This window comes from Barbus barbus (assembly GCF_936440315.1).
Source record: "Barbus barbus genome assembly, chromosome: 13".
In the NCBI taxonomy this organism is placed as follows: Eukaryota; Metazoa; Chordata; class Actinopteri; order Cypriniformes; family Cyprinidae; genus Barbus; species Barbus barbus.
The window spans coordinates 14,757,939-14,782,371 of NC_136741.1; the positions used below are offsets into that span (position 1 = coordinate 14,757,939).

At 37.1% G+C, this 24,433-nt stretch overlaps 1 protein-coding gene across 1 annotated transcript in view; it reads right to left on the minus strand.

The window, feature by feature from the left end:
- Positions 1-12,479: 12,479 nt before the first annotated feature.
- Positions 12,480-24,433, minus strand: part of LOC306878841 (heparan sulfate 2-O-sulfotransferase 1) — a 76,446-nt gene continuing 64,492 nt past the window's right edge. Inside the window, exons 2-7 of the mRNA XM_079431401.1 lie at positions 21,912-22,150; positions 19,353-19,438; positions 17,047-17,185; positions 16,861-16,958; positions 16,566-16,723; positions 12,480-15,283 (exon numbers count right to left, since the gene is read on the minus strand). Of these exons, the coding sequence (XP_079287527.1) occupies positions 15,057-15,283; positions 16,566-16,723; positions 16,861-16,958; positions 17,047-17,185; positions 19,353-19,438; positions 21,912-22,150 (947 nt within the window). The 3' untranslated portion in view covers positions 12,480-15,056. The remainder of the gene's footprint in view (positions 15,284-16,565; positions 16,724-16,860; positions 16,959-17,046; positions 17,186-19,352; positions 19,439-21,911; positions 22,151-24,433) is intronic.

Here is a 24,433-nt window from a genome sequence, read left to right on the forward strand (position 1 = left end):
CCAGCTGCATTTCGCGCCACAGCAATGACGTCATGTGCAAACAACCTATTGTCACTCTGTCTCCTCCGGCCTCTTACACATGATCAGAGAGACAAGTGGCCTGCCGTTGGCAGGTTAATGGACAAAGGAGACAGTGTCTGGGGTGCAGGAAGACCTTCTGCCGGAGCTATCAGCCGGCCCATTGTTGGGCTCTCAGGTGCATTAGGATCATCGTAGCCCTCACTTTGTGTGAGAGGAGAGAAGAGTAAATGCATTTAACTTCCAACAGAACACTGGACATGTCAGTCAAGTACCCCCGGAACTCGACTTACTTCCTGCTTACTCCCCTTTCCAGACAAATAAATAAACTATAGCTATGCCCGAAACCTAAAAAATGCTTCTCAGGTGGTATACGGAGGATTGGAAGGCACTAAAACCCATTCCGATTCCTACATCCATGTTAAAGGGGTCATGACATGAGAAACCAAATTTCCCTTGATCTTTTGACATAGAAGCAGTCTTTGTATGCTAAATACATTATCTGGCAAGTTTCAAGGTCCTCATCAATAAAAAAAGCATTCATGTAATAACCCTCAGAAAACGGCTCTCTTGGATCCGAGGTGCCAAGGTGATATCATCCAGGCGCAGTTGTTTACATAAACACTGCCTCCAGATCAAGACATCTACAAATAGTCTTCTTTTTACCATAGGCCCCACCCACTGGCGTTCAGTTGCTTAACGGCTGACACTTGATTATGCTAAATGCGAGTGTGGTGTCGTGTCAAATGCAAATAAAAATTACAATCACTGCCAGTGTTGGGGAAAGTTACTTTTAAAAGTAATGCATTACAATATTGCGTTACTCCCTAAAAAAGTAACTAATTACGTTACTTAGCTACTTTTTATGGAAAGTAATGCGTTATGTTTGCGTTACTTTTTAAATATGAGCAGGGCTTGATTGTTTTTAATACAAGTTCAAATTATAGCAAATGTTAAAGCCCTTTCATACCAAAAAGTGTAATGAATAAACCTCAGGCTGAAGCAAAAGTAAATTCACATCTGTAAAGTAGAACGCAGGAGAAGATTCAACACTTTTCAGCAATAAAAAACAAAAAGAATGAAGCACAATTGTTAGTTTATCTAAAGTCATTTTTGCTTATTAGTATGGTTGAACTGGATCATCAAAGGTCAGCAGCAAAGACATTGGTTAATAAAATGGGATTAGACACATTTGCTTTGTTTAACATTTAATTATTGCAGGTTTGCGTCATATTCTGAGTTTGCACTTGCATTTCACTGTTTTAATTCAGTCTGATGATCTGTTTTTTTTGCGAATGGGATGAATTAATGCACATTCACATTTAGTCTAGAACTACAGTAACATCATGTTCACACAGACACTGTCAATCAATAAATGGGAAAAAAAGTAACTCAGATATTTTCTTGTAAATTAAAAAGTAATGCGTTAATATTATTACGTAACTTGAGTTACTTGTAATGCGTTACCCCCAACACTGATCACTGCAGCTATCTTGTCTACAGTGTACAGATGTGTGTTCGCTTTCTGACACAGTCCACGCACTTGTGTCTGTCATCAATACGACAAATGGAGAGAAAGAACATTCGCTTTGGTTTAAACGGTTCGTTCGTGTATTTGGACAGATATCAGAAGGATCCCAACGTAAGGAACAAGTGGATAGTTTATTTTTAATGGCATACAGATGGTGTCAGAGGATTTTGTTTTGTAAATAAGACACAGTATCAAGGAGAGTTCACAAAGAAAGATTTGTTGAAAGATGAAGTGGTACTAGATCTGGCTGAGCTGCATCACAAACCGTAAGTAAATGATTTCATAATGCTTTGTCTGGAAATTACCGTTTTATTTTGATCATGTTGTCAAAACACTCACATGCAATATCGAGGGGGCGGGGCATTGATGCTGTTTCCTATCCAATGACGTTAGCCAATCATAACAGTGGCAGATTACTGATAAGCCTTAAAGGACATGCACCTTAAAGCAGGTCGTTTTAGACAGAGGACCAGAATAAGGGTTGAAAATAATTATTTTTCCACATTTATAATTTTTTTTGTTTTTGTTTTTGTTTAGTTTTTTGTGTAAAAAAACATTATAAGTAAACCTTAACATTATAAGTAAACCTATAATGTTAAAAATAAGGAACATGTTTTTTGTAATAAAAAAATAAATAAATAATAACAAATAAATAAATAAATAAAATAATATAATAATTTGCTTATGATGTTCCTTTGACACATTTTACAGGTGCTGTAATTTTTTGACTGTACTAAAGCATTAAAAACATCATAATACATTTGCAGTTTTTCAGTAAACATGCTAAGTTCACATACTTGTTTCTCCGAAAAACATTGCTACAACCAGTTATTCAATTTGAAAATGTGCATTCCGTGTCAGAATGTCTAGTTTTGTTTTGGTCTGTGTGATTCCGCCCACTTACAGTTTACCCAATAATAATTTGACAGACTGGGTTGCCAGTTTGCAGAAAACACAGCATGCAGCAGCCATGGAAGAGAGCAAACGAACTGGGTCAGAGATTGCAGATTCTACCCGACGTAAAAAGCCTCAGCATCTATCTAAAAAGCTCTGTGACCACAGGCATATTAAAACATGGATAAATCAACTCATCAGTTTACAGTGTAAGGTTTGTTGCCTTCCATTGACAGTCTTGCACATCCTCAATCTGACAACCCGCGTGAGCAGAAGAAACAAGATTTTGAATTTAGACCACAGTACCCATTTCAACCACTAGTTGCCATTATTACATACTGCACCTTTAATAAATTGCTGTTTACACAATGATGGAGTCACAATGCAGTCACATGCATTTATGACTACCTCCGAATGTGTTTTACACCTCTATTCAGTGCTGTCACACTTGTGATTGGATCACCTAAGATAGATCTTAATACCAGATGTAAAAACGAGGTCTATGCATGATATTTAGGAACTTTTTATCAACTACTGGTGTATAACATTAGCAAAGCTACGTTGTTCTCTCAAGATAAAACTTTTCTGGTATTTATGCAACAGGCTGACTGAGTATTTCAACATTGCAACAGTAGAAGGCCAAGACTCAAGTAAACCTGAGAGGGAAGTTTGGCTGGAAGTGCGCTGAGCCCTAATCCCACACTGACCCAAACTCTACCTCCTCATCCCCTTCCTCCAGGGACCCAAACTCAGACCTGCATTCCTCTCTCTAATGCTCTACTTAATCAGTCGTGTGCAAAATATGAAATGTACGGTATACTGGATTTGGCCCAATGTTGATGAGAGCGTAAGTCATGTTCTGTCGGACCCATGCTAAAGACAGAGGTTTACACGAATGCATGATTTACAATGACTCCACTGTCCAGTTTCAGATGGTAGACAAGCATGATCCTCAGACAGAGCTCAGGGGAAATGTCAGCCCACGTGCACTGTTAAAAACACAGTCACATTTGAGTGTGGCCGGTCGACAGACCCTTGTGGTTTGTATCCACATCCTGAAGTGGAGACAGTGATTTACACAGTGTGTCTATCAGTCGTTTGGGAGCGGCGGTTAGTCGGCGGTGTACTGATGACAGGCATGCTGTGTGCAACATTATGTTATAAATAGATCTTTAAAGCGAAGTGGCCATGCTGGAGCTCATACGTATCTGTCGCTTGTTAAACGGCCACAAAATGACCTGCCACCAAAATGGAAATACGCTCCACTTCACCAAACCGTAAGGTCAAGTTATAGCCTTGTTTTCAAAAATCTGAAAGTGATTTTGAGGTGTACTACAGATACTCTCTTCCAGCCACAATGCATTATGTTTTTGAGCACCTTAGATTTGTAGAAGATTAACTTTACGGATTTGGCTATTTCCCTCCGCATCAAATCCCTGCTGTCAAAGAGAGCAGGACATTGCTTGGAAATTAAAGGCAGTGGCATAAATAAGGTTCCAAATTTATATCCTCTGCTTCTCAAAAGCAGTCTGGGCTCATGGTGAGATCAGGACACTAGTGCAAAAGTCCCCTTCAACTCTCATCTTTGCAAAGTTTTCTGTACTCCGTTTGGAAGACAAATCACCCAACTGGCTGGTCAGATTTCACAAGGCTTTTCAAAAAGCTCTGAAGCTGCTCCTCGGAAAGAAAGCAGCTTTGATTTGAGACACCTGTCTGCGCTCCAAGCTGTTCTGATTTGGTCGCTTTTCAGATTTCAGTGAATGATACACAGGTTTTGATGTCTCCACCCCAACCTTATTGTTCCTGGAGTTAACATCAGTTATATTATCTTACCGGTCAAGGCAGTTTGCAGTTACAGAATACAGGGGGTGGCCCACCGAATGAACCTGACACCCAGAAGCATTGTCGCTCAGGGTAAGTCACACCTCTTTATTGTAAGGGAAGGTAAGATGGGAAGAGGTTGAAGGCGTCTCAACTTTCTCCAGCTGGAGGATCCCTGCAGGCCCTTGAGACGGAAGCACAATGACACCAGAGATGTGACTCATGGACTCTTAATGCAGTCGTCCAGGCTGAGTGTGAGTGAGTGATCACCTGGAGTGTTTACAACTGTGTGAGAGCAAAAGTTCAAGGGTCATATGAACATCACTGTTGAACACAGCTAAAAGCATCAGGCCTATTAATTTACGGGTACATTTTCAGTGCAAGCTCCAAAAATAATTTTGTATTTCATCATTGATTATTAATTATTATTGTAAGTAAAAATTAAAGTTTGTCTAAAACACTGTGGCAGAAATCACTTATTCATATACATAAATGTGGCCATTTTCACCTTCCTACAGAATATACAGTGCCCTCCATAAGTATTGAAAGAGTAAAGACAAAATTGCTCTGTTGGCTGTGGAGTCAAGACATTTGCAAATAAGATTAAAAGATGAATATGAGACAAAACTACAAAATGTCACATTTTATTATTAGCCATTTCAACACACATGTTTTACCAAATAAAAAGAACAGCACTTTTAGAGTTCATCCCACTCATTGATGTGAGCATAAGTATTGGGACAGTTGAACATAAGGCAGATATAAAAGATTAAAAGCTATTATTTAGTTGCAGATCCCTTGAGCACAATCACAGCAGTGAGTCTGTGACCCATAGACATCACCAGACTCTTGGTCTCATCCTTTGAAATACTTTTCCCAGCCTTTAATGCAGCCAATTCCAGTTGTTGCTTGTTTTGGGGAGTTTCTGCCTTTACTCTCCTCTCCAGCTGGTGAAATTCATGTTCAATCGGATTTAAATCTGGAGATTGACTTGGGCAATCTAAGACTTTCCATTTCTTTGCCCTCTTAAATTCCTTGACTGAACTGGCAGGATGTTTTGGGTCATTGTCCTGATGCAATATGAAGCACTTCCCAATGAATCTGGTGCCATTTTCTTGAATATTGATAGGCAAGATGGTTTCGTACCCTTCCAAATTCATTCTGCTACTGTCATCATACATTAAGTCATCAGTAAAGTTGAGAGGGCCTGTTCCAGAGGCAGCCATTCATGCCCATGCCACAACACCACCTCCACCATGCTTTACAGATGAGGCTGTATGCTTGGGATCATTGCAGTTCCCTTTTTTCTCCACATTTTTTCTTTCCCATCACTTAGATAAAGGTTCATCTTTGTCTCATCGGTCCATAAACACAGTTCCAAAACCCTTCTGGCTCACCTTTGTGCTTTTTTGCCAACTCTAATCTTGCCTTTCTATTTTTGGTGCTGGTCAGAGGTTTGCATCTTGCTGTGTAGCATCTGTAATTGTGTGTCAAAGTCTCCTGAGGACAGTAGATTGTCAGAGCATCACCCCAGCTTTCTGGAAGTTGTTGGTGATTTTACAGACATGTCTTTTAGGATTCATTTTCACAGCTTTTATAATTTGTCTGTCATCGACTACTGTTGTTTTCTCAGCCGATCAGGTCGTTGTTGGTTGCTGGTGGTTTCCAAACTCTTGATTTCTCCATGCCCTTTGTTTTTGCTAGTTCTAATTGACTTCCTCTTTTCTTTTAGCATCCAAATTGCTTTATTTTCTCTCAAAGTCAGCTCCCTCATCTTCATCCTGGTTTGTGTGTGTCATCATCGAATGCAAGATTCAGAATGCAGAAGTAATGGCTATAACTGATATGACACATTCCCTGCTTTTAATATCTGAATAATTAATGCAACAGGACACAGCTGATCACTTAGAAAGACTTGTGAGGCAACTGTTCCAATACTTATGCTCACATCAGATAGAGGGATGAAACTCTAAAAGTGCTGAACTTCTTAGCTGGTAAAACATCTATGTGTTGAATCACTCAATAATAAAATGTGACATTCTGTAGTTTTGTCTCATATTCATCTTTTAATCATATTTGTAAATGTCTTGACTCCACAGCCAACAGAGCAATTTTGTCTTTACTGTTCCAATACTTTTGGAGGGCACTGTATATATAGTTTTGCTCAGTTGCATTTTTTCTTGGTTTTTTAAACACCCATCCACACTCATAAATAAATAAATACACAAACATAAACATTATATATATATATATATATATATATAATTATTTATTATTAATTTTATATATTCTTTTTCCTTCAGATTCTCTTCACAGTTTGAAAACCAGGTGAGAAAGAAGGTTTTATATATACAGTGTATTCACAATATATTGCTTTTCACACATATATATATATATATATATATACTAAAAACATTTTTAAAGCACAAATTTTTTAACACATTGCTTTCAAATATTTATTTAAAAACACTTGTAAACTATTAATGGTACACAAAATTTACTAGAAAACATTATTATTCATTTAAAGTCCCATTTATCCTGTTTGATTTTTTTTTTTTTTTGGGGGGGGGACCTTAGCATAACAAATCCCTGGCCTAGAGCACCACATGAGTCAGGACTGTCAAAAAAATAAAATAAATAACCTAGACGCCCCTGGTTACAGCAATTTTTTTTTTACCTTGGAAAGTTGCTCTCAGTTCCATTTCATAATTTTTAGTATTTTTAATGAACAACTAATATGGAAAACATGGCAAGCATGTGTATATTCCAAGCTAAACTTTCATGGCGAGGCTCTTTTATGCTCAGCCGTCCTATTTTACATATTTGACTTTTCTGACATAGGTCAAGACTTTGAAAAGAGAGAAACTAAAGCGGGTTAATTTAACTTGGCAACAGGTTAAATCAAGCTATTCAATAACAGCCAACTTCACGTTGGTAAGCAGGGCCAGCCAGCAGTGTCATGGAATGTTTTTTAAGTGGCCAGCTTTGATGTCTGGTGTGCGGGAGAGACTGCGCCCTCTATGTGCCCTAACATTTGTGCTTCTAACTCCCTTGCTCCGAGGCCTCTGTGATAGTCATCGTATGAAAGGGAGAGCGATAAATACAAAGAGAAAGGAATAGAGAGCGACAAGGAAAGAGAAAGGACTGTAGAGCATTGTAATTAGTTGCACCTGTTTCCTTTAACGCGGCTCCGGTTTCTCTGTACAAACGCATGTAGATTAGGCATCAAAGTGCCTCTCTTCAATGCCCCCTTTGTTGGCAGTTGTCAGGGAAGCAGCCTCCAGAAATGTGTGACCCAAGCAAAGCTCTGGAACTCAAGCACAGAGAACCCACAGCCATGTGTCCTCTCCACAGCAGGAGAGCGAGCTTCTGCTGGGTCACCGTTAGACTTCGCTCACTTCTGTAACGACATTTGGATACAGTCCTGCTTTGTTGAGGATCCGAGTGAGTGAAATTTTAATAAGTTGTCCTGCGGGCCCGAACTTACTAGTAGTTACTTTCTGGTTAAAAAAGGTCAATAAAAGCTATCACGGCATGGTATTTCATGGGACGGTATGGTATATTTGCCTCACATGGAATATTCATGCCACACAAGGCATATTGCAGTATTTGCACAATTTGTACATTAATATATGTATCTGTTCATCTATTTTTCTCTTTAATTGCTCTATTTACGTGTGAGTTCTAATTTCTTTGGAACTTGCAGAAAGAATATGCCATTGCCATCTATTACTGCAGCATACTGCATTGTTGTGTGTTTGATAAATAATCTTTGGATGCGTCCCAATTCATATCCTATCCATCTTCTATTATGCAAGATTATAATTAGCGGGTCTCCAATTATAGCATGTTGAAAATAGTACTCTAAAGATGTCCAAATGAAAAAAACATCTAGTCAACACAGAATTAGAAAAATACTATTCTCTCAACAAACACGTGAGATGTTTCGCTTTAGAAATCTTGCAGATTCAACAAGGAAGCAGTGACACCTAGCGGCTGAAGAACGCACGTACTAGAGAAGCTCATTATTCATCTTCCAAGGAGGTCATTTCATATCTTTCAAAAGTAAGAGTGTGAGGAATTAGAGGATTTAGAGATTCAGATTTTGTCTTAATGAATATACAGTCTATGTGGAAGTACTTGGCTTATCATGCAAGTTTAATCAGCATGATTAGGTCTAATTTCTCCCCCATAGTTTTCATTGATTACGAGAAGCCATAATTTGTATGGGTCATAGTTTAGTTGATGGCTGATTGTGTTCTAACTCACACACAGTGTGAACAATCAACCTATTGTTCTTAAGAAACAAATATGTGCTCAATATAAAGTACACACTCTTAATTTTGTAATTTCACATGAAACCAGTTGCTAACTACCGAAAACCATGGGAAATCATCTACCTTTCGACAGGGATTTGAAATTGTCTGTTGTCTTGTGATGTTCATCATTCCTTATATTGTAGTGTGAAGTTGCAAAAGCATGAAAATATTTTGCGGCAGCTGAAGTATTTTCTATCGGACAGCATGAGGTTTTTGTGGAACTGAATAGTAGCAAAGGGGAATAATGTGAGTGATTCAAAGCAGCTAAATGAAATGATGCAAAAGAGGGGCTCAGGGCTACTGAAACCAATTTGCATGAAGGTTATTTACCTCTAACCGAGGCAGACTGGGAAAAAGTACTGTGTGTCCAGCAGAGATTGTAATGGCCGACGGCGAGTAAAATAGTGAGTGTATGTCTGTGTTCTACGTTTCTGCTTTTACTTCCTACAACACAGCTACACAGCTCACAGACTCGCTTCACATTTTAGGATCCCTTCATAAATGCAATGAAATATGTTTGAAAGAGGGTCTCTCAGTACTTGTGCGGTAGGCCTGTTCCATTTGACACAAAAGGGTTCATCTTTGAAACCTATAAGCACTTTACCACCATCAAGCCTGAATGTATTAGGCATGGTTAACCATGCCCTACTGTACTGCTGGAACACATATGTGGTGATTGTTTTCAAGTGTAATATTTTTCTACACTAGCTATTTTCATCAGCATTAAGCTAACTAGCTCATTAAAACTAATATATTATATCAATATAGTCATGATATATAGTCATATATTACATGTTTATGTCAGCTAGTCTGGAAACGTTTACCTTTTGTATAACACCTTTTTTTTTTACCTTTTAATGTCATCATCCTCCATCATAGCATGCTTGCTCCAATGTTTAGCCAGGATATCACACTGTGGTCAACTGCGTTACCGAGGAGATGTAGGCTACATTCCAAAATCTTGATTTTGTGTACACAGTGAAAAAAGAAACCGTAGGAGCCGTTCACAAAGAATGCGTTTTCCACTGGGCTACTTGTTTTTCTGTGTAAACACGTGCTATGGATGAGTCTTCGTCTTTGTCAGTGCCTTGCGAATTGACACTGCGTTCAAAAAACGACGCTTAACTTTAAAGAAATTTTCCTCTAAAATGAGCATTTTCTCAGGCTCCTGTTTATGTTGAGTTAATTCACTTTAATGGCAATGAAAAGAACCTATTCATTGCCATTAAAGTGAAATTACTGAACCTACACATAGGAGCCTGAGAAAAATGCTCATTTTAGAAGAAAATTTCAAACGGCGCTTAGAGGCTTTTGCATCTGAACTCTATTTTTTAAAATAAAAGTGCCTCTCTTACATGCCCTTTAACCGCAAAAACACGGTTTGAATGGCGCCCCAACAGGATGAAAACCCGCATGAAAACCCCTCTATGCAATATGTACTTTTTAAAAATGTGATTTTTAATTTCAACAGGGTTGACATAATCTGGATACAAGTCTTTTTAATAATGAAGTTTGTATATAAATCAAAATGTGCAGCTCGTATAGTTTTTTATGTCTATTAAACAAGTGTAAAGTCAGCATCAGCTATTCATTGTTAAACATGTATAGGCCTATGAAGGATCCAAATGGCATCTGTTTTGTAGACCCTTAAGCAAAGATAAGAAAACAAGAAAAAGCCAAATACCATTTATAACATACTGACAGTTGAGCTGGTGCAGGCCTTCAACCTGTGACCATACAGCTCTGCAGAGCTACACTGACAGCACTGACAACAATAAGGAGTCACAAAAGAAGAGAGGTAAATAATTTACACCATTATCTACACTGCAAAGCTCATCAGTAAGCCTGAACAATAGGCACGATTGAATTGCTGATTGCATCTCTCTTTGCCTGCTAGGTCCTTTACCTCCCTGAATTCTGCATTAAAGAGAAAGAAGGGCACAGAGAAAGAATCTTTTCCAATGTCATACAGCCATAATACACAGGTACCAATCTAATTAGGAGTCAAAGGTCACATCCAGCGTCAGACTTCAGGCTGTTTCTGCAGTAGGCTAATGGAAGGCGATGGTTATGGACAATTTTTCTGAAGGATGTTATTAGTGTTATTTCCATGTATTAGTAGAAATGACTTAAGATCTAAAAAGGAATTGGATAAAAACAAATTGGTAAGGCCAAAGCCTTAATCACAGACATCAAACAAATTACCCATCATGACGTTTATATTGAAATGTCTCTATGCGGTTTCCTTCAATTGCTTTCCTAGTGAGCAATCAGATTTTTCCAGTACCAGTGATTTTTCCTGATTTTTCCAGTGTCATTCGCCTCGAATAGTAAATTCAAACCACATCCTACATGTTTAGCTTTTCCGAATTATCTTTCCACATCATGCGAACAACTCCTTAATTACTATTTTTTAGCTTGCATAGTCAATGAAGCCTAAACGGCCCAAGATCGGAAATAATGTGCTAGTTTCCTTGGTTCTCCATTGACTTTGAACTTTTTATCCCCCCACTTTACAATTTAGATCACCATGTTTCCATCAGATGAAGGCGTTTTCATAGCAAGCATAATAAATCCCTTTAGCCAAGTGCTCAGAGGTCCTGCCTTCTGTCCTGGAGAGTAGGGGGTCAGTGTCTCTCCTCCTCTCTGCTCTGTTTGTTTTATGGAGCACCAATTTCAAAACACCGTGGCCAATTTTACTCCACAGCTCAGTGAACTCCTCTGATCTACCCAGAAAAAAAAACAGCCATTTTGTCAGAAGTCCAGAGGGTTATGGTTGTCAAACCCAGCCAGCCTTCATTAGTTAAATGAGGTCATTATTTTGAGGTTATTTCAGCACAGAGACTCACAGTACTCGTCTAATGGTGGTGAGCTTTACTTTTTGACCTTAAGTAGGCCTGAATCATATCCTTCAAATATAAAGAGAGCGGACTCGTTCTTCCTATTATTAAAAATACAGCCATGTCACACTCATCTCCCTGTAACTTTACAAATAGGGAAGTTAAATACACCAGTTAGTGTATTTAGACCTGTAAATCGCTCATTTTGCTAAAAGCTTCTTGAAGACATCATGACAAAAATGTCCTCCTAGAAACGCTAAACTTATTCTCTGGAAAGGCCTCATCACTAGCCCACCATTTGCACACAGTGACTTAAAACTTAGTGTGTCATTTATGCAAGAGAACAGAGAGAGGGGCACAAATTGCTGGGTCAAAAGTAAAGAGCTTTATTTATAGCTACCACCTAAGCTGAAAGCCAGTGTAGCTCTAATAGAGCAATCTGTATTCTTAATGGTAATGCCCCATTCGTTTGGTCCATTTGGCTCAGTACAGGTGCATTAATGGGGCTTGTTGAACAGTTCCAGCTGAGCTGATTCGAGGAGAAGGACGGATGAGCGAACACAATACTCCCTCTGGTACACAATACTCAACAAATTTCATATCACATGCAAGCGAAAACTTTCATTTTTATTTTGGCGTGCTATTTATACGCATTTTCATGAGACCTGGCTGAATCTGAACACTCAAGGACAAAGTGTTTGGCAAAACCTATAGAACAGTATAAAAACAAGGACAAAATTATAATATAATATTATGTAATGTAATATAATATAACAGACTATAATAATGTAATATATGTTACACTTTATTTTGATAGTCCAATTTAGACATTATACTAAGTAATTTTGCATAGGTAGAAGAATGTCTATAGTGGACTATCAAAGTAAAGTTTCCAACATACATGGAAATAAATCTAATGTTTTATCTTAAGTTGTATTTACTAACACAGCAAAGGCAGGTTAGATAAACTGACTGTGAAGAGGCCGAAGAAAGCATCTTCCTGAAGAAACAATAAGATTTGCCTGTAAATAGTACTATTAAAGTAGATTTTTCATTAATAACATTTATTTATTTTGATGTAGAGGACACAAAGGCAATTTAAATACTTAGAAAGACCCATCTGGTCACATTTAAAAACATGCACTAATTTTAAGCTCCCTCTTATATCTCCTGTGCATGATAATTAACCCCTCAGTGATCTTTCAAGAGATATTGTCATTAAATTTAAAAGTATTTTAAACAATCAATAACTGAGATAAAATCATGTTTCATACTAGGATACTCACTGACATGGAAACAAACAAATGATAGCAACGCTACATCAATAGAACACAGAGAACTTCAGTGCTCCTAATTAACCTTCTCCCTTGCAAATCAATACATGGTACAGGCTCTTTTTAATTGAGGAGTAATTATCAGCTTGTATGCATCTGCTTAATGAAACAATGCTTTATGCCTGCAGCTGAAAAAAAAAAAAAAAAAGTTAATTGAGTTCTCTTTTGTGAAGCAGACGTTCTCTCCTGTTCATGTGACGTGTCTGGTTTTGGCCTGTATCATGTCTGTCTGTGGAGATGAACGCAGATGTTTTGTTGTCCACTGATCACATTGAACGCTCTCTTTCATCCCACTTTTACTCCGTACCACTTCAGAATTAGATTTGATTTTTCCTAGTCACCATGACAGCCTCCTCTTGTTTAATGGTGAAACTAAAACTGAGACAGAACAACTGAAACAAAATGACCCTTACCAAAAACTATACGCCCCAAAAACACTCTTGCCGAGAAATATATGTCCACAAACACTCTTGCCGAGAAGTTTTTAGCAATTTAGCATTTGATTAGCTCATTTAGGTGTGTTTGATTAGGATTGGAGCTAAAATCTGCAGGATAGTTACCTTCCAGGGTTGTACACACCTGCTGTAAACCATTTTCTGTAATGTGACATATTTCTGAGCGAAATAAATTATTTGACAAGAAAATTAATGTAGGCTTGATAATGAAAGATGAATAAAACTGCATAGCAACAGCTTGGGATCAGTAAGATCAGTTGAGGTTGGTTTTTTTGTTGTTTTAAAATAAATCTATACATTTGTTCAAGAGTGATGCATTAAGTTGATCACAAGTAACCGTAAAGACGTGTCATAATATTACTGATCTGTGTATTTATGAACAAATGTAGCCTTCGTGAGTACTATATGCTTTTGCACTATATATGATAAATTAATAGGGTCGCTGATAAATAAGTAAAAAAAAAATACATGTTTAACCGATGTCTTAATTGAACAAATCAACTTTGACAGTCCTAAAAACTCTCCTCTCAAATGTACACACCTTTTAAGCATATCCCCAAAGCCCAGTTTGAAGAAAAACTTATACTGACAAAAAAACATGGTCTCACAGACAGTAAAGTTTATTTGAAATGCTTTGAGACAATTTATACAAAAAAAAAAAAAAAAAAACCTGCAAATATAAAAAGGAAGCTGTCAGTTTTAAAAACAATGTAATACACAAACATTGTTTAAATGATCTGAACAACTGCTGAGACCAGGGTGGAGTGAATGATTCATGAAGGCACTATTGAGTGTACAACTAATGTTGCTTTGAGCCTCTTTCTGTCGTTCTTCTGGTAAAATGCAATATTACGACTTCTGAGAGTGTAGTAGTCTGTTAAGAGCAAGATTCCTTCAGCCAATACTGCGCTACAAGATGATACTTGCAGTTAACGTTCAAGGAACCTGTTCTGGACAAATAAGGCCTTACACAGTAGCAGTTAGTAACAGGAACACGGAGGCCAGATCTAATGGTCTTTAACCTGTCCAAAACAGTCTCTGTACTGGAACAATGAAAGATGAAAGTTTGTCTTCGAGGTTTCATTATTCAGTTTCATTCAACTGTTCCGGTTCATTATTTTAGAGTCTTCAGGAGATGCAATGAGGGAAAAAAAAAGAGAGAAATAGAAAAGAAAAAAAGCAAGCACCAGTGGGGTCCCCCAAAAGATGTCTATTTTCTAAATAACTTGTTTTAAACTCTACAACTTGGAATTTCTTACAACCATTTGGTCCAATTACATAAAATATACATGTAAATACAATTTGTACAGATATGAAACCTGTTTTACCACATTCTAAACTCTGGCTACAATACCTTTACTAAAGTTTGTAAACACTGTTCATGGCATTCTATTAAAAATGAATTACACAATGCAAGAAAGTTAAGAATTCACAAAACCACAGTTAGTAGTAAAATAAGGAGGTGCTCTAATGTACCAAACGTCTGGTACAAAAAGCAGTACCCTTTTGACCCTGTCCAAAATTGATTTTTCACAACAGTGACTGATGGCCAAAGAGGTTCTGTCATTTTCTTTTGGAAGGCATGATGAATTATGTTTCATGGTGATGTCACAAGTGTTTTCACTGCTGTTAAAGTCCATAAAAAGATACCAGGCTCAAAGTGGCTAGATACAGAGCATCACGGTCAGCACTGTGTGAAGTCTCTCAAAAAACACACTTTAAAAGTGTGGACTTCCAGGTATTTGTGTCCACAATGTAGAAGTCCTTTTCTTCTCTTCCCAGTGAATGTGACAGAACAGTACATGAACAGGCCAAACGACACTTGGATCACGCTAATGTCAACTCTAGTTTACTTTTGGATAGATTTTCTCGTAAAAGAAGTTCTGAGGCAGCAGGTAAAGCTCTCCGTCTTTTTCCCTGACGCTGTGAGCGCGCACAAACTGAAACTGTTCCAGCGCAAACTCATAGAACTCATTCTCCATCTTCCATATATTGGACTGCTGCAGCTTTGAGATGGACTCTTTAGTGGGAGGTTTCTTCTCGCTCGTTTTCCTCAGGTGAGACTTCTTGCCTGCAGTTCAAGTCAAAGACAAAATAAAATGCAGGTCACTCAGGAGGTTTCACTGGTTTGTGTAATTGAAAAATTATTCAATGCTGAATACCTGAATACGACTGAAACACATTAGGGGATTTTTCCAAAGCTGAGTTTTAAATTATTTGGCTAAATAGGAGTTCAAAAATCATAATTACAAAAAAAATAGTTTGAAAAAAAAATGAGCAATTTCATATTTCTTTGTTTTCATTTCCAGACTAAAACAGGAAGATTTTCATTGCTAGTATTTTCCTGTAGCTCAAATAGTAGAGCATGGCGCTAGCAACGCCAAGGTCATGGGTTCGATTCCCAGGGAAAGCAAGAGCTGATAAAATGTAAAAACTGTAACTTGAATGCAATGTAAGTCGCTTTGGATAAAATGTAAATGTAGTACAATAAAAGAGCAATACGTTGCTATTGTTGCAATAAGTCGCTGTTTTTGTATTTATGTTTAATAAATATCAGACATTTATCATGTTACAAATGAATAATGTTTCAGTGATTTCTGAAAGATTGTGTCTTTGAAGACTAAAAATGGCTACAATACTAACAACAGCCAGCAGAAAAAAAATTGGCTGCTTTAAATTTAGCTTTGACAAAGAAATAAATAAAGAAATTTATTAAAATAAATAAAATCCTGAAGTCCCTCAAATTTCCAGTGCTTAAATGCAATCAATTCTAACATGGAGGAAGCAACACTTACAGTATTGGGCCCTTATGAATATCTTTCTTCCACTGAACACAAAAGGAAATTTATGGTTTTTAATAATGTTCTAGTCATTCTTTTCCATGAAACTACCATGAATAGGGACTGGAGCTTTCAAGCTTCATAAAAGTTGCAAAAGAAGCATAAGTATATTATAAAGTAAGTCCATGTGACGACTTCTGAACCTTTACAATACCTTAGTGTGACAAACAGACCAAATCCAGTAGCTGCAACTGAATTATTGAATTATATCAGTCTGGTTCATGAACAAAATATTCAAAAGGTTTTCCAAATTATTTAATTTTGACCAATGAATTGAAAAGAACTGACTAAGAATCTATAAAACACACATTGTTAAGGTACTTCTTCCATGGGCTGTCATAAATGTGCCATGAATTTGACCTTGAGGCTGTTCTTCAAACAAAGCTATTGTATTTAGCTTTTGTGTTACATGGAAAAAAGAAGTTTGGGTTTGGAACGATGAAGGCAAGTAGAGAGCAGAATTGTCTTTTTTTGTTGAACTATTCCTTTAATTCTTAAATATTGACAAAGTACCTGTGCGGTAGAGCTCAGTCGCTCCTCTGAAGAAGCGTGGCAGCGCTGCCTCGAGCATCATGATAAAATCCTCCAGCTCCTCAGTCACTCCCACGAGCAGATACTCATTCACCAAATTATACTTGGCCTGTTCGAGAGCCCACCTACTGCCAACATTCCTGCACAGACAGACACAAGATAATTTTCAGCTCCTACATAGTTGAGAACAAATCAGCAAAGAGTAAATCAATCAATTTGTCCAATGCAAAAGAGCATTTAGTGAAAAACAGAGTAACAGGCTGCTCATGTTACCCACCAGCACTCAGAGTAATGGCCACAGAAGAACGGGATCTGTAACCAAAGCTTCTCAGGAGCGCAATCAGAACCTCCTGATGACACGCACTCATCAAAGGTCTGAAACAGTTGCACATATTGCATCTTAGCATCCACACGGTGAGAAAATTAATAGTTACTTCGAATTAATTGTTTAAAAAGATAATACCTTTTTGTCCCCCTGCTTTCTCCGTCTGAGACCTGGCCGATAATCATCTCCAAATCGGAGAAAATAGTAATAAGACACCAACCTCTCGATGGGGTCCCGTACGATGTTGATGTAAACCGGTTTCCCCTTGACTCCAAACCTATTTAGGAAAATATAGTATATTGCATTATATATTATAATGTTATATCATATTCTGTTCTATTCTATTATTATTATAGGGTACAACAACGGGGCTAAAGGTGCCCCGGGGTATAAGGCGTCTTTGATATTATTTCCCTCTAGATGGCACAAAAACGTGGCGTAGCACTTTCCAAAACATCCGCTTTTCAAGATGCATATGCATATTTGTCTGATCCTTAATGCGATCGTGGGCAGCAGCGCCAAGTTGATTCAGTGCTTACTTGATCTAATATTTTATCTTTGAAAAATGTTGTAGATTTAAATAGCAAATGAGAATCGCTAAAAGTAATGCATATATTTTGAGCGAACGATTTTCATTTAAGATAATTAAAGCAACAGTTTTTAAATAATGAAAGAATATGTAAAAGTATGGTATTTGGGGTAAAAAGCGTCCCTGCTGTTGGGGCTAAAGGCACAGTAATTAACATGATAATTAATAGATGGCTGAGTTTTTCATTTGTTGACATGACATGGTTAGATTCAGATGGTAAATACCATATTATGTTGAGTGTCCATATTAGAGATAATCACCATGTTTAGACTGAAACCATATTTAAAAACATGATATTAATCATATCATATAATAAAATATAATTTGTTGTTACCACTGTAAATCTATATTTAATTATTAGGGGATCTCCTTCAATGCTTTCAGAATCTTTACTTTTTAAAATGATTTTCTTTCTGTATTTTAAAATATATTTTTTATATTAACATTTTAAATCACAGTATATTTATTGAACAAAAATGTATTCTTTTATTTTTCAATATAAGCAGAAAATAGTACAAACTTTGCTAAAGTGATTGTTTTGAACAAGTATTAACTTAAGACATTTGACAAAAAAAAATATATATTTTACCTGAAGTATTTGTATCAATACCATGTGTGGGGTAAAAAGCCCCCCTTGCCACCTCATACATTTATAAGATTTTTAAACAAAATAAACGACTTGTATGATTTATTTTCACACAAAAGCTGTTGCTCCATTAATGTAATTTTTTCTGCAATTATGCATTTTAGGTGCAGGGAATAGCAAATTTTTTTCTTAAGGTGTGCCTTTAGCCCCGTTGTCCCTATTATATGCAGCCGACTACAGAAAAGTCTGTAAAACTGCTTTTTATTTATTTTTATTTTTTTATAAATTTCTCAATTTTTCTAATTTTTATTTTTTTTTATACACATTTTCTTTGTTACAATTATATTAACACCACAACAATCTGTGAAGAGTTGTAACATTTAATACAAATTTCAGAATTTCAATGTGATGTGTACTGAAGATCTGGAATAGACGGCAGCTTTCATTAGCCAAGGCCAACCCATGAGGCCATTTGACCGACATGTCAAACAACCAATCACAGTTAGTTTCGTTCAGCGTCATGTTTCGGGGCGTGGAAATGTCACCACAATAACAGACCGGTGTGTAAAACTCTCGGACATATTATAAAGATTCTATGCCGCGAACTTTAAATATTTCACATACTTTTGAAAATCCAGCATTTAGTTGACCTTGATAAGCGCTCGTTGTCACAGTTGTAAACACGACGGCTATCCTCTTTCGTGAGGGGGCTTGGTGCCACGGCATTTTTGTTTCCAGGAGGAACGTTAAAGAACGCGACACACCCGTGTCCCAGAAATCCTGTAGAATTCAACAAATCAGAGGACGACTTCGAGACTCCTGAAGTGTTTCCAGATAAGTGTACCATATGCATCAGACATTTAGCCAACGGTCCGTGGGCGAGACGTCTGAGGCCGAGACTAGCAGTGTACAACCTCTCTTAGCACTTCTTTATGATGATCATGTTGTGAAAAACGGAACAAAACTAAATCTAAACGAAACCAAAAAGCACACTTCAAATCCACACAGGAAAAAAATAATTCAAATAAAAAACATGTTCCACTTTCAACCACTAGAGTGCAGCACTTGCATGTATCTTCTCACATCAGTGAATTATATAGCTGGCTGTTGGATGTCCCATTTGTCAGGAACAAACAACAATAAACGTACTGCTAGATAAGGTCTTGTGTGCCTTAAGTACACATATAACCATATTAACTACAGTAAAGTGTATTGCAATTGCTTCCAGTGATTGTTATGATGGTTTTATATTAATACAGCAAAACTCACTTTGTGAAGTCCAGATAGGCAACATGGCCGTGGTAGAAACCTGGTTTCATTTCTCGCCAGGATGTCACATTCCTTACAAACCTCATCTGTAAGCACAAGATAACACATTTGATTTGTCCCTGTACACAGTTTATAAACCTCTAAATTTATTTTACTGCATGTGTGATGTGGCCCATCATTCAAGCATCAGCGATATCCAAATCTCAAATAACTATCTCGTACTGACGCACTGCATCTGTCACGGGCTGCTAAACAAACCAGCCAAGTGACTACTAAATGCTAACACATTTCAGCAATGTTTTCTCCAAACATCCTCCCCATAGTCCCACAGCTGTACTCCGCTGGGAGGGAAAGGTTGTACCATCTGCACCGTCGAAAGGCTTTGTTGAAAGCTAGGCTGGATATTACCTTGGCAAAAATCACCCACAAATAACACCTTCCCTCCCCCTACTCAGAGGCATATTATTTTGCAGATGACAATGACGTGAATACTAATGTAAGCATACGCTCATGATCGCAGACCGACAAAGCCACACGCTGTGTTGAATAATGCTGACACGTGTGAGGTCAAAATTATGTGGGAATGCTTTTTTTTTTTAAGGGAGCACCTTCAACTCTGCAAACAAAACTAATCAAAGATTGATTTCTGTGAGCTGACATAAGAATACATATGATGAATAGAATTGTCTTTCTTTGCTGCTGTCAACAAGATCTGCGCTTCATTCTTTTCCCCCCTTGTTCTTCTTTTTATCTATCGGTTCAGCTTGTTCAGTGCTGCTTGTCACATAAAGGCACAGCAGCAGTGTGGATATTGACAGTAGGTTATGAATTATGGAGGTGGAGCCAGAGACGAGGCTGCTTGTTAGAGACAGCGTGCGACAGAAACACAGGGCCGCTGCGCTAACATCACCTGGACTGTCAGAGAGAGAACTGAGCAAAAGGCCAATAACAATGTCATCAGTATAAGCACACTACACCTCTGCACTTGGTCCGAACTGCATAAGTTGAGTGTTTCTGTAAAATGTGCCAAACAGCCGGCATATTCATATACAGTATCTGGCTACTTTATTATTTTGTGTAAGCATCTTTTAAAACCCTGCTCACCTATTAGTGAGCATAAAATATATTACTATATTACAATTCTTTATTCAAAATTCCTCAACTTCATTGTCATTAAACAGTCATTAACTGATGGAATTTAAACCTACAATACCTACATTTAGGTTAAGGTTAGGTTACATACATTTCAAATAGCTTTTTTGCAAAATTATGTATTCATCATAAAATGTTCAAACATATGCATCACTGTTTCCAAAGATATTAAGTGGCACAACCATTTTCAACTTTAATAATAAATGTTTATTGAGCATATATCAGCATATTAGAATGATTTCTGAAGGATCACGTGACACTGAAAACTTGAGTAATGGCTGCTGAAAATTCAGCTTTGCAATCATAGGATTAAATTACTTTTTAAAAAATATATATTAAAATAGACAACAGTTATTTTAAATTGTAATAATATTACTGTTTTACAGTACTTTTGATTAGATAATTGCATCCCACAATGCAATACCCCTAAGCATCTATTTCCATTGTGGCTAATAAACTGCAATATTTCAATGACATTTAAAGTGGTTTCACATATAATACAGTTTAAATGAACAAAAACTTATGGGACTCAGCTGAACCGCAAAAGGACATTGGCTCCTTTTAGGGTGGTCTGAGTTCATCTGAGGTGTTCACATACAGTTATATTGACCCTTGGACCATTTGGAGTGCTCAAAATCAACCAGTGTGAAAATGACCTTAATTTCTTTTGATGACACATATGAGGGGACTTGCAAAGCTTAAAGGGATAGTTCACCCAAAAATGAAAATTCTGTCATTATTTACTCACCCTCATGCCATTCCAAACCCGTAATACCTTCATTCATCTTCGGAACACAAATTAAGATCCGACAGCTTTCTGACCCTCCATAGACAGCAAGGGTCCTACCATGGTCAAGGCCCAGAAAGGTAGTAAGAACATTGTTAAAATGGTCCATGTGACAGTGGTTCAACTGTAATGTTATGAAGCTACGAGAATACTTTGAGTGCAAAGAATACAAAAATAATGACTTTATTTAACAATTCTTCTCCTCCGTGTCACCATAGGTGCCATTAACGAGAGTACCACAACACATGTGTGCATTCCTCTGCTCGTAAACAAGGCACTGCGCATGCATGTCCTACATCAGCAGCACCACAAGCATGCATCATGGTTCTCTCGATAATGGACAGAAGACGGTAACTCAGGGGAGAACAACTGTTGAATAAAGTCATTATTTTTATTATTATTATTATAGATTTCATTAAAAATATCTTCATTTTTGTGTTCTGAAGATGAACGAACTTTCAGTTGTGGAACAACATGAGGGTGAGTAATTAAATGACAGAATTTTCATTTTTGGGTGAACTATCCCTTTAAGAACTCTGTGCACATAATTGGACTAAAATGTTAAATAGTCTCATACATTAATGTATTATAAGTTGAATATAATGTAATGGACATGTTACCTGGTCCTGCAGAGACATGACCGGATTATTCTTGGTGGTGTTGATGTGGAGAACATGGAAGCGGTTCTTTCCGCACAGGTCATATGCAATGTTGGTGAAGGAGGTGCTGGCAGTCTTGGGCACACGGTTATAGATGATAATCAGATCCTCAATCTCAGGCAATGCCGGAGAGTCCCGCAGGCCGTCCCGTGTCTGTCTCTGCTCCACCTCCCGCACCTCGTGTCTGGCCATGGTGCGCTCTGCAGGAGAGATAAGATGATCATGTTTACATCTACAAACATGCATTTTATCTTTTATTTGCATAAACCCTAAAATTCTACAGTAAATACAGTAACTCTACTGTAGACTTAAAATACTGTTGTAGAATTTCTACAGCTTTAAAGGGATAGATAATTCACCCAAAATGGAAAATTCTATCATCTACTCACCCTCATGTCGTTCGAAAACTTTAAGACTCTTGTGGTACTATGTTGCTAACTAAACAGTTGAATGTTTTGACTTTCATTGTATGGTTACTAACATTATTTAAAACATCTTTTATGTTGCACAGAAGAATGATGATATGAAAATGATAACAGAATTTTCATTTTTTGGTGGACTAGCCCTTTAAATAATGTTGAACTATGATGACGTACTGTATATGCACATAGATCTTGAATAGGTCATGGCAGACAAAACCAAAACATTGTTTGGGTCATTCTTGTACACATTTATTTAAAGTATTTCGAACATATCATTATGCCATGTTACGCCTGACATTTAGAAATAAATGGAGTTCATCTGACCTTAGATTGTATTAAACATGGCTTTATTAACTGCAGAACGTATTTTCTAGTTTGAGTATTTTCATAGAGAAAGAGAGAGACGCTTCAGCCAATAAATCTAGGGCATCTAAAGATCTGTAAAGGTTCCCAACAGGCCCTTCAGCCACCTGTTGATTTAGGCGACAGAAAACAGAAGCAGGATGAAAAAGCCTGAATAATGGAGCGAGAGGAGAAAACAAAGCAAGCAGTTTCAGCAGCGTGTTCTGCTTTATGTACACACACACTCAACACAATAACGTCACCACCAGTAGTGAGATGTCAAGAGAATTCTGCACCATTTAATCCCCCAGTTTTCAGTTTCAATGTACTTTACTGGCATGAAAAATAATTGTACATTTATATTGCAAAAGAATTTGCAGCTCAGCTGCTTACAACGAAAATAGTCTGCAAAGAAAGTCTAAGTAACATACACCAGTAGAGAAAAAAATATCATAAAAACAAAAAAGTAGTATAAATATAGTAATACTAGTGTAAATGTAGTAATTACCTTTATAATTTGAATAATATCAGAAAAATCTGCAACTGTGAGAAGAGAACCACTTGTCTACAAGAGAGAATGACTTAAAAAAATCCACTTTTGAGCTGATGATGTATTATTTCTTAGGTTTGATAGGTTTTATTTACATTCTGGGAGCTGCAGAAATCGCAAGTGGAGACAATACCAGACTATACAAGATAATCACAGACTCTTACACAGTTCAAATCAAAGTAAGAATAAAGAAATATAGTATCCATTTCAAAATAAGCTTCAAAAATATAAAAATAAATAAATTACCAAAAATAATTACATTTAAATAGTTATCAGTTAACTGTACTGGCCAAAATGTCCATATCAGTATATCCCTAAAAATAATTCATGTATCTTCCTTTACACGTATTCATAACTGAATGTTTTTCACAAAAATGTATTCATATGATATTAAATATTTAGTTTTGGCAGCTGCTTCCAATCTTCAAAATCTGGCAAGCACTGAAGCCCAATGTGTGTTTTGAGTGAAGAACAGTGGGCCACCAATGAGATTCAATGTGTACAGCCATTTAGACCTATCAAACGGTTCCTTTCTGTCCAAACTGTTAGTGGATCACCCTGGTCACTCTTTACCTAAAGCAAGCACTGCTCTCAATTTTTCAGTGTCTTCAAGGTGCTTATAAAAGACACCAGTGTCTCATGAGGGACCAACACTCAACAAAACAAGATTTCCCTTGAGGTTCATGGAGCCAAGAGAGTTCAGGACGAAAACAACAAACGGTACAGATAAAATCTACACAACAATAAAGCCAATAACTTATTTACAATACAATTTCCAATTTGAATAAATACCATCTGATGCATCATGTGTCATAGTTACGCAGTAGTTTTTATGAAAGGCCAACAACAAAAGGGAAACACTGTGGGCATTCCTGTGATTGTGCATTGTAGTAGATTTGCAATTTTACACAATGATAAACAATAGTACACAAAGCCACTTAAACAGTATAATCTCTTCTGAAGTGTAAACAAACTAAATAAGTGTGGAATTTTACGCTCTGTGCACTAATAATGTAAATGCATAGCAATCCTGAAAACAAAAGCCAAGCTAAAAAATAATGAAATCTCTCCCCAGTCATCATGCTGTATCATATGCTCATTTTCCACACAGCAATTACACAAAACTCAGCTTGCTAATAGACTCATCAGTCTTCAACAGTGCACACCTA